Source organism: Pristis pectinata, chromosome 4 (assembly GCF_009764475.1).
Source record: "Pristis pectinata isolate sPriPec2 chromosome 4, sPriPec2.1.pri, whole genome shotgun sequence".
Classification (NCBI taxonomy): domain Eukaryota; kingdom Metazoa; phylum Chordata; class Chondrichthyes; order Rhinopristiformes; family Pristidae; genus Pristis; species Pristis pectinata.
In genome coordinates, this window is record NC_067408.1 from 40,427,526 (window position 1) to 40,439,149 (window position 11,624).

Here is an 11,624-nt window from a genome sequence, read left to right on the forward strand (position 1 = left end):
ACATTACGTCAAACAAGCAAATAGTGCCACATTTTCATGTCTGGTCAGATTAAGTGCACCTCTGACAATGCAATAATCTTTTAGTACAACAGTTTAGGGTCAGTCTGCATTGCTTGATCAAGTTCTAGAATAAAAGATAGGCAAAGAACATTTCAACCCTTTACTTATGTGTAGAGCCAAAAGTAGAACAGGCCAAATAAGAAAATAGTAAAGCGCATTTCATAAATATTAAAAAAAGATTTAATATATTAAATTGTTATTTTGCAATTTTTTTGAATATAATAATTTCTACTGGAATGACAAGCAACTGCCAATGTCATTTCACTGAATTTTAGACAGTCATTTACTGGCCTTATAACTATTAGTAAATTTTTCCTTTATTGTCTTTCCTGAAAATAGCTTCAGCATTCAGAAGGATTTATACAAAAATCTAGCTCACTTACTGAAATCACATGAGTGTATATAATCCATTCTTTAAACTGAACAGAATTAAACAAAGCAGAGTACAAGGGTATATTTCACATAGCAGATTATAAATATTACTATTGCAAAGTGATTCACAAGATCACAAGACAAGGGAGCAGAAGCAGGCCATTCGGCAGCATCGAGTCTGCTCCAAGGAAAGGGAAATAGAAATGAGAAATGGGGAAATGGGGGGGGGGGGGGGGGGGGGGAGAGAAGAAGAAGAGAAAAAAAAAACTATTCTAATCCAATTACCGGCCTTATCCCCATATCCCTTGATATCCTGACTATTTAGATATCTATCTCCTCCTTGAACGCCCCCACTGATCTGGCCTCCACTGCTGTACGTGGCAAGGAGTTTCCACAAATTCAGAAATGCAGATAAGTAAAATTGAGATATGTGGGTCGATTAACAGAAAAAAAAAATTGTCAATCATAATGTTTTGATTTTGGATTAACACTGTAGGTCTAGTAATAGATTTTGACTACCTTGAAATACAAGATACTCCCCATTTTCCTTTTAACTGCTGTTCTTTTTCAAGGATTAAAAAGATTGTCTTTTACCAAAAGTGATGCAGCACCACCGCTGCTGCACTATAACTGTTGAACCAGATATGGAGCTATGTTGCTGTGGATGTTAATTCTTTGATTTGTTTTAACTGCTTAGTAGGAGTCTGACACATTAAACATAGAATTACTGCTTGCAATAAACCTATACAAATTTAATCAGTGATAATTCTCCTTCCCATTAGCCACCAGATTATTTCAGGATACATGCATTATCTTTACCATCTCCCCATAAAAAAATCAATAGTTCCATCGGTGATTAGCATCTAAAAATAATTAGAAGTATTATAAATAATTATAATTTAAACCAGCTCTTTTTTATATAAAAGAATTTTAGATTTAAAGGTAATATCACATTACCTATCAGATTCATAAAAGTCCAAATAAACTCATTGGAAAGGGCAGCACTGTGGCACAGCTAGTTGAGCTTCTGCCTCACAGTTCTAGTGACCCAAGTTCAATCCTGACCTCCAGTGCTGACTGTGTCAAGTTTGCATTTACTGTCTGGTTTCTTCTGGGTGCTCAGGTTTCCTCCCATATCCAAAGATGTGTGGGTCGATAGCTTAATTGGCAACCACCGTAAATAGCCTTGTGTGTAGATGAGTGGCAGAATCAGGGGGTGTGTGAGAGTGAGTTGATGGGAATGTGGGGAAAATACAATGGACTAGAGTGGGATTAGTGTAAAAATTAGTGCTCAATGTGGACTTGGTGGCTGAAAGGCCTGTTTCCATGCTGCATCTCTCTAATGACCCTATAGTTTGCCATTTAACAGACTTATAAACTTTGAGAAGCAATTCTGCAACAGTACCTAAAAGTGTTTCCGCACTTCAGACATTAGAAAATCTTGACTTTCCATACAGAACAGTATATCTGATAGCTGTTCATTCTAGCATTCATGTCAATACATCAAACTTGGGGATCACTTTCCAATGTGGATGAAATATTGATTCCAAGGAAACACAATTCACATCATTCAAATGCACAAATGGTGATTTTTGTTTTACCCATTTGCCTGCTAGGTCTCAATTTCACGGATAAGTAAAGTCACTTCAAAGTAATTAATTGCTTGAAATGCCATATGATGTTTCTAAAATATGTAATCAGGTCTACTATATAAAATTATTTTATTTATTTTTTGTGCCAGACTGCAAGAACCAAATATTTAAATATATTACATTTGAAACCCAAATATTAAGATACATGAATGCCATAATTATCAGTAGGAAACAATCTTTCCAGAGATGGTTGATATATTTGAAAGCTGAAAAGAATTATTTTAGGGCACATCTCTTCATCACAGTATGTTCTACAACCCAACATGTCAGTACATAGCCAAGAGCAACAAGGTCTTTGACTGACAGTCAGGATTCAGAGTCACTTTCTGCATTCTCTCAAATTTAAAATAGTTTGCAGCTTCGTGACCTATTGAAGACACACAACTAAGCTATAAATTGCACATTATCTCTAAATTCTCGGCAGAACACCATGATACTAAATCCCAGTTTACAGTTATTGCTTCTGCTACCATCTGGACCAAAGGTCATTCAAGACAAAAGTACTCACTCACATAAACCTCCATTATCAAGCATTTGAAAGCTGAAATAAACTGATAAAAAAAAAGAATCATGTTGATGTTCATTATGTACAAACCATAACGTCACTAAATATTCAACAGTGCAATTAATGTTGCCAATTTTACTTCTCTCTGACCCTTCTATTGTCTGCCTATTTCCACTGTTATTACTCTGGGTTTCATGCTTCTTCACAATTTCAATTAAGATCTGCCAACAGGAGCTTTTTGCATGGTCTTATTGCTAATGGAAATAATGGAAGATGCAAACCTGAACAGCTCACCTATTGACAAGGTAACTATAGCAAAATGTTTCCATTGAGGAATTCCAAACTAAGAATGAAGGCAAAAATAAAAGTGAGTAATTGTCACAGAAATTCCACATCATAGCTTTTGGTACTCCTCAGCACAAGTACTTTAAATACAATCTATAAATAAAGTGATGAAATAAGCATTAATAGAACAATTTCCTGATACTCACTGGCTTCACAGAAATCCAAGGAGATACTGTCTGTAGGTGCTATCACAAAAATGAAAGAAAAGTTGTCTTTGCCTAAGACCATATAAACTTACATCATGGAAGTCTGCCATATTCAGAAAGGTGAATATAGCTAATATATGTTACATAACCTTCCTTTAAGCTAGGCACACTAATCTGGTGTTTTGTTAGTAAAACTGTAATAATGAATGAGTGCTGGGTTTCTGAAATACCAAGGCAACAGAAATATTAATTTCTGGAGAGTGAATAACTTGTAATTCAAAAAGAAGACCATGAAAATCAACCAGATGGAAGATAAATAAGCATGGAACCAAGTGCTGGAAAAGAGAGATAATGTTAGCAGAGGCAGCTGAAAATTTGCTGACACCTTGTAGCTAGCATTTGAATAAAAGCTGAAGGAAGATTTCATGAGAGATACATTTTTCAAAGCATTTAGGATGAATTGGAACACAAATGCCAGCCAGCAGAATTTTGCACACAATAGGTTTACATCAGTGACGATCAGCATGCTGGCAACAAGAGAGTTGGAGAATAAAGTGTGAAGGAAACTGTATAAACTAAGATTTCAGTGTTAATGTTGCAGAAGAGGATGCACTTGTGATTGAATTACTGGCTCACTGAAATAAATATCTGGGAGGAAGTTGGAGTTAAAGAATTATTGGGGGAATCTGAAAGAGATAGCTTTGTTCTCTCCAAAAGCTCAACTCTACTAAATTTGGCTATTGATTATTTCATATTGAAACTAACTTAATTTATTCATTTTTTGGGGATCTGGACAAAAATCAAGCTGATGCAAGATAAATAGGCGTGGAACCAAATGCTGGAAAAGGGAAAGTATAATGTTAGTATAGCAGCTGAAAATTTACTTACACTTGTAGCAAGTCTTTTGAATAAAAGTTGATGAAAAATTTCAGGTGAGATTTCTATTTCAATGCATTTTGGGATGAAATGGTGCAAAAATACTGTATCCTCATCTGCAACATTAGCACCAAAACCTTAGTTCATTCCATTCACTCTAGACTTTACTTCTCCAGTGTTCTCATTGACAATTTCTGATCATCACTGACATAAAATCTAATTCATGCAAAAGTTCATTGGCAAGGCCAACACTTAATGACCATACTCAGTTACCCTTAAAAAAAGTGGTGGCAAGCCATCTTCTTGAACTGCTACAGTCCTTCTGGGAAAGATACTCCACAGTCATGTTGGATAGTGAGTTCCAAGATTTAAACCCAATTACCATGAAGGACTAGCAAGATATTTTCCAAATCAGGATGGAGTATGACTTGGAGTGGACCCTGCAAGTGGCAGCACTCCCATGTACCTGCTCCCTTGTTCTTCTAGGTGGTAGAGGTTGCAGATTTAAGAGGTGCTGTGAAGCAGCCTGCGCAAGCAACTGTGGTGCATTTAGTTGACTTTATTGATAATTGAGGGTAGATGTATTGGCTTTATCTTTTTTTATGAAATCAGAAAATACCTAGGCAATTTATCCTGAATTTCCTACTAAGGTACAACACTACAGGTGTTGCATCATTGACAAGATGATATTCAAATGGCCAATCTTCAGATACAAGCATCTTAGCAACTAGTAGCACCAGGCTATTCAATCACTGGGAAAAAAAAAATCACAAGAGGCTGTTCACAAACAATTTTCAACAATAATCAATTTTCAGAAAGAGCTTTTAAGACAGAAAATGCTGGATATACTCCGCATGAGTACTGATGATGAAAGGTCATTGTCCTGAAACATCAACTCTGTTTCCCCCTCCACAAATGCTGCCTGAATTGCTGAGTACCTCCAGGATTTTCTACCTTTACTTCAGCTCCTCCAGCATCCAGAGATTTCTTCTTCCCAAAAAGAGTCATTGAATAGCAAACAGCACAGGGAGATCTAGTCATTCCATTCCAATCTTCCATCCAACACCTATCATTGACACACTACCCATTCACCCACAAACCAACTCACTCAAATATGGAATAGATTTAAGGAAAGAAATACCAGATTTTCAGCCAGGACAGGTGAGATATGAGATGTATTATGAGGACAAAGCTAGAGCAAAAAAGTTGTGAAGTACTATACTAGCAAGGTTGTGTGTATTTGAAAATAAGAACAAGAACTTTACATTTGAGGTGTCGGTGGATCAGAAGCCAATATGGAGTGACGGGCGTGCAAGACTTGGAATCTGGGGGATGAAGTGAATAAATAATTTTGGATAAGCATAAGTTTAGAAAGATTGGAAGGAATATTATCCAGGACAGTAGTGGAATTAGTGTTATACTGTTAGTATGGATAAGTATTTCAGCAGCATAAGATTAAGACAGTGATGCTGGGGTTCAAAGTAGGTTTTCTTTCTTAAAAAAAAGGGAATATGGGGTTAGCAGCTCAGGTCATGGTTAGACAGGATGCAAGCAGTGAAATCAATTCTTAGCAGTGTCCAGAGAATGGGATGGAATTGATGGCAAAAAGGAGGGGGTTTGTTGAGCAGTAGGAAATTGCACCCCATCAGGACTATACATCAGACAGCAGGCTAACAACAGAGACAAGGGAGGTATCAAGTGAGGCAAAGCTGGGTGACATAAGCACATTTGTGGAAACTCGTATCTTGCCTTCGATGATATCACTAAAACCCAACAGGATGAGGAGGAAATAGGAGTATTCATACATAGATGTTGGAAAACTTGGTTTTGAGAAAGAAAGTCAATGCCTTGGATTCTCTGGACATAAGTTGATAGGTAACTTGGAAATGAGTAGTGTAGTTCAATGTATCTAAATAACAAAAAGAGGTGCACTGAAGGAACGTGTAATCAACCTTGTGAAAACCTACAGAGTGATGAAAAGAGCACCATGTTCTGTCATTTTGGGTTTGATTAGGACATTTTCAGTGTAGTATATTGGGCGGAAACTTGACTGGAGAGGATCAAACTCAAAGTTACAGTAAATATCTCATGGATATTGAAAGAATATGCTCATGAATTCTGAACAGAAAGGCTGTAATTTGGCTAACAGTTTGCTATGAGGGCAGGACGAAAACGCAACTTGCTGCTGCATGGATGAGTGATTGAAGCAGATAGCTCTAAAATATTTCATCAGTAGGATAAGAGTTGATAATTAAAGGAGATGATGGAGAAACATTACTTGAGGGAGGATGATTTCACTAAGACTTAAAAATCTTACAGTGGTTGCAGTCTCAGAATAAAGGATTTTGAACAAATGCAGAGAAATTTCTTAATTTAGAGGGTGATGAATCCTTTGGAATTCTCTATCCTGGATGCTGTGGAGATTCAGATCATCAAATTTATTCAAAACAGAGATAGACTCCTGGATACTAAGGAAACCAGTAGGTCTGTGGAGAGTGCAGGAAAATGGGAGTTGGAGATGATCAACCATGATGTTGATGAATGGCATAGCAAGCTCAAAGAGTCAGATGGCCTACTCCTGCACCATATGCACACTTGTGTGGCGTGTAAATAGTGGTATGGTGTGCAAGTACTGATTATACCAGCTGGGCCAATTGGTCTGTTATAATACTGTTGAGTCTATACACCAAATGTGTGATTTATGGCAGAGTAAAACTAAATCACCAAGAACCTGACTTGTTTTCCCCCAAAATCAATTTGTGGCTCCAGATTTACAAATCAAGTTAGGTACTGCTGTAGAGTGATTTTTTTTAAACATCCCAATACTCATGTTGAGTTTAAATTCACCTTAAAATATTTTTCTGTTCTAGAAGTGGACTAGAAGCTTGTACCATCAACTTTCAAAGACTGAAATGACTATGTATTTGAAATGATCCACAAAGAGTGGAGGTTGACAAAGGGTGGGGAAGAGATATAGCAATCATTAAACATTGAAGGAGTTAAGTCAGATTGATTATGCAATTTAAAACAGAATAGGATTTTATTAACAGAAAGAGTACAACAGCAAGAAAGTCATGTTTAATCATTAGAAAAAACACTGATTTGATCATAACCATAGTATAGGCCTGGATGTTCTAAGAAATATTGACAGCTCCACATGAAGTCCTAGCACACGTGAAAGCAGAAGTCCTAAACTTCTTGACAGGTATTCACTGGGATTTTGACAACTGTGCTCTGTGCCAGGCTCCTCATGGATACAGGGAAGAAAGTGATACTTCTGAGATCTTAAACTAGGAACATGGTGCCAAACCTGTACCAGGTTAATTTCATCAACTCCATTCATTGCAACGGAGAGAAAAACAGAAACAGAACTGAATTTTCAGATTTCTGAATGTCCCTGACCCCACCTCGTTATTCCTTTTCCCCCCACTTTATTTATTTTGTAATTTACAGTAATGATTATGTCTTTGCACTGTACTGCTACAAGACAACAAATTTTACCTCATACAAGTCAGTGATAATAAATCTGACTCTGAATTGTAGGCCATTTCAACTTTGAGCCTGCTTCACCATTGATACAATCATAGCTGATCATGCATTTCAGTATCCCATTCCTGCTTTCATTCATATCCCTTGATCTCTTCAGCCATAACTTATCTAATTCCTTCATGAATATATTTAATAATTTTGACTCAACGGCCTTCTGTGGTACAGAATTTACCACTCTTTGGGTGAAAATTTCTCATTTGTCTGAAACAGCTTATCCTATTTCCTTGACCTTTGTCCCTGATTCTGGACTTACTCCCCATTGGGAACATCCTTCTTGCATCTGGTCTGTCCAGTCTATCAGGAATTTTACATTTCAATTAGGTCCCCTTTCATTCTTCTAAACTCTAGCAAATAGGTGCTCAATCTCTCTTTGTATATTAGTTCTGACATCCCAGGAATCAGTCCGGTGAACCTTTGCTTCACTCTCTCCATAGTAGGAACATCCTTCCTCAGGTAAGGAAACCAAATCTGTTCACAATACTCAAGGTGAGGTCTCACCAAAACTCTGTACAAATGCAGTAGACATGCTGGTCCTGTACTCAAATCCTCTCACCATGAGGCCAAGGGACCATTGGCCTTATTAACCACATGCATTGACTGGTTACAAGAACATCCATGTCTCACTGCGCCTCCCCCACCCCCAGTCCTTCGCCGTTCAGATAATAATCTGCCTTCCTGTTTTTGTCACCCAAACCGATACTCTCATAATTATCCCCATTACATATCACCTTCCATGCATTTGTCCACTCACTGACCCTATTCAAGTCAAACTGGAGCTCCTCAGTTCAAAATCCATCTCAGCTTTGAGTCATCCACAAACTTAGGGATGTTACATTTAATTCCCTTATCTAGGTCATTATACATGATTTGAATACAGAGGTCCAAGTACTGAACCCTGCAACAGCCATCAAATCACTTTCTGCCACTTAGAAAAGTATGTTTTTTTCCCCTCTCTTCGTTTCCTGTCTGCCAAGCAGCTCTCCACCCACATCAATATATTACCCCAATTCCATGTGCTTTAAGTTTGGACACAGATCTTTTATCTGGAACCTTATCGAAAATCTTCTGTAAGTCCAAATACACCACATCCACTGGTTCTCATCCATCCACATTTTTCTAATAGCACAGTTCCTAAGAGTGTCCGAGAATGCAAAAAGATTAACTAGTTCCAGGAATGAATTATTCAGTCATGCGACAAATTGTCCACCTTAGAGCAGAGAAGGTTGAGGGGAAACCTGATAAGTGTTCACATATTTTGATCTATATAAACCAAAACAAACATTGATGCCAAGAACCCAAATAACACAGAATTATGGTAACTAGCAAGAGAACCAAGGGCAACCTGGAAAAAATCTTTAAACTGTGAGTACTTATGACAAGAGATGAAATGCCAGAAAAAGCAGCAGAACTAGATATAATTGCGGTTTTCAAAAGGAGCTGGGGAAGTTACTATCTATGTCAAATTCCTTCACCAATTAACTTTCCAAAAAGAATGATAGCACCATAGAAAAACTACAGCACAGAAAGCAGGCCATTTGGCCCTTCTAGTCTGTGCCGAAACATTATTCTGCTAGTCCCATTTACCTGCCCCCAGCCCATACCCTTCCAGACCTCTCTCGTCCATGTATCTATCTAATTTACTCTTAAAAGTTAAGAGCAAGCCTATACTTACCACATCAAATGGCAGCCCATTCCACAGTCCCACCACTCTTTGAGTGAAGAAGTTCCCTCTAATGTTCCCCCTAAACCTTTCCCCTTCCATGATCATTTACCTCAATTCTGAGGTATCAGAAGAGAACTGTAGAGAGACTGGATAGAACATGCATAATGGGCGTAAAAGTGCTTCTGTACCTCGTATTCCTTAAATGCTCAAGAAAGTGTATAGGAATTTGTTTAACCTGTTTTTGAAGGGCATGTTAAGTATCAATTTGTGTGCACACATACACTTAATATGCTTCAATAATTACTGGGACAGGCAATGGAGGGGGCTGGAGGAGGGGCTGGAAGAGGGGCGCTATCCATCCCCCTGTAAAAGTGCTTTAAACTGGAAATATATATTATTGTCCATTCCTTTTAACACAAATTTACCTAATTCAGACTCTCTCTTAAGTATTATAGTTCCACTTTACACTGGTGATAATTTCTTTTCAACTTCCAAAACAATTTTGAATTGGTCAAAAATAGTCCAAGAACATAAGTAGGAGTATGCCAAATGACCTGATGAGCCTATTTCACCATTCAAGCAGATCATGCCTATCAAACTTTGGCCTCAACATCACCTTTCTGCTCTCTCCCAATATCTCTTGTCAATGATATAGATTGTCAGTCACTGACCCCTGATTTTCTTGAATAGTGATGTTATATTTACAATTTTCCAATCTTCTGGCATCTCTCCAGAATCTAAGGAATTCTGATAGATCACGACTCCTGCATCCACTTCTTTTGTCCTGAAGGTGCGAGCCATCAGATCTTGGAGACTTATCAGCCTTCAGACCTATTAGTTTGCCAAACATGTTTTTCATAGGGATAGATTGTTTCACATTCTGTACAGACATTAAATAATAAACATTTGTGGAACAGTGCAAACCTTAATCTAAGATAACGAGTTGATAGTTAATGTTTAATATGATATTGGCTGTAGATGAGGCAAATATGAACAGTCAGCAATTTACACTACAGCATACTATGAACAGAAACCATTATTTAGAATGCAATCTCTATACCAACCAGAGATACATGTAAGAATTGAAGTCAACAAAAATTAAACCATTATTGCAAAGATAGCTTACTGTTTAATTTTATCTTTATGTAACATGCCTTCCTGATAGATTATAAACTTTTGGGATTCATTTTCATCTCAGATGCAAGCTTCTTTGGTGCAATTAAAGAAATCATTGCATCAGAAATACTGAAGTCTGTGCATCACTATAATAGTTGGTCGGAGCTCCAAGGGGTAAAAATATGCAGTCAGCAAAAATTTCTGCGACACGTAAGCAACGTTTGTGTGATTTCTGGTGATCCACGATACAAAGTTAAATTGCCTGTTCCTTTTCTGCTACAGTGTCATTCAATCAAAAACTGGCTGGCGTGGGGAAAAGAAAAATGAACTGAAACCGTATGCTATATCGCGCTTAATCTTCACTGCACAAACACACATACATTGGAAGCATTTATTCTGCACCAGCTGCAAAGGAACAAGATAAACCAAATAAGCGAGGACCCTCGCAACGGGGAGGCCGGCTCATGTGATTGACTGAGCGCTCAGCACTACCGGTGGCTATCGGAATCCGGGCTGCCAGTGCCCGGGACCAGAATCCCCGATCACTGAACGATTGAAGGGGCTGAGGGTCGAGGTCCTGGGGGGCGGCTGCTGCTGCCTCAGTCCCGCTCAGCGCATTGAACCCCCCCCCCCCCCCCCCCCGGGGGAAAAACACATCCCGTCACCTCCCGGCGAGAAGTGCCAATCTACCACCTATCACGGACGTTAACGGCCGTTAACTCACGGTTAGCAGCTGCTGCTGCTGCTGCTGCTGCCTCCTCCAGTCAGTTGCCACACGCTGCCGCAGGTCGGTGAGGCGCTTCACCCGGAAGTGCTGCTGCTGACAGCGCGCGAGCCCAACTGAACGGACACGTGCATGGGGGAAACGTTGGGGGAAGCTGCCGGGGTCTCCCGGCACGCGGATTGGGGGAGGGGAGGGGCGCGGGCGCGCGCCTCCACCCACGTGACCCGTGCGGCGAGTGGAGACGGTGACAGCAGCAGCAGCAGGGGGGGTCGGCGGCGGCGGCAGAGAAGGCGGACGGGTGGATGAAAAATCAAAAGGTCTGCCGATGCTGGAAATCTGAGGGTGAGGAGGACGGGGGCAGTTCGTGCCGGGTGCCGGGGTCCAACATCTCAACATGAGAAATAGGAGGAAGCAGGAGGTCATCTCGCCCTTCCAGTCTGCGCCATTCGTCAGATCGTGGCTGATCTCCTACCTCAGACCCACGCATCAAGATCATGGCTGATCTCCTACCTCAGACCCACGCATCAAGATCATGGCTGATCTCCTACCTCAGACCCACGCATCAAGATCATGGCTGATCTCCTACCTCAGACCCACGCATCAAGATCATGGCTGA

At 39.5% G+C, this 11,624-nt stretch overlaps 1 protein-coding gene across 2 annotated transcripts in view; it reads right to left on the minus strand.

The window, feature by feature from the left end:
• sfxn1 (sideroflexin 1) overlaps nt 1-11,130 on the minus strand; it is a 45,654-nt gene extending 34,524 nt beyond the window's left edge. Inside the window, exon 1 of one of the 2 annotated variants that reach the window (XM_052013961.1) lies at nt 11,009-11,130. Coding sequence is in view for 1 of the 2 variants with exons in the window: in XM_052013960.1 (XP_051869920.1) it covers nt 9,840-9,969 (130 nt within the window). In the remaining variant the exon portion in view is untranslated. Of the gene's footprint in view, nt 1-9,839; nt 9,982-11,008 lie in introns of those variants that run through there. The other variant, XM_052013960.1, reaches the window with a different exon arrangement.
• Between the last annotated feature and the right edge of the window lie 494 nt (nt 11,131-11,624).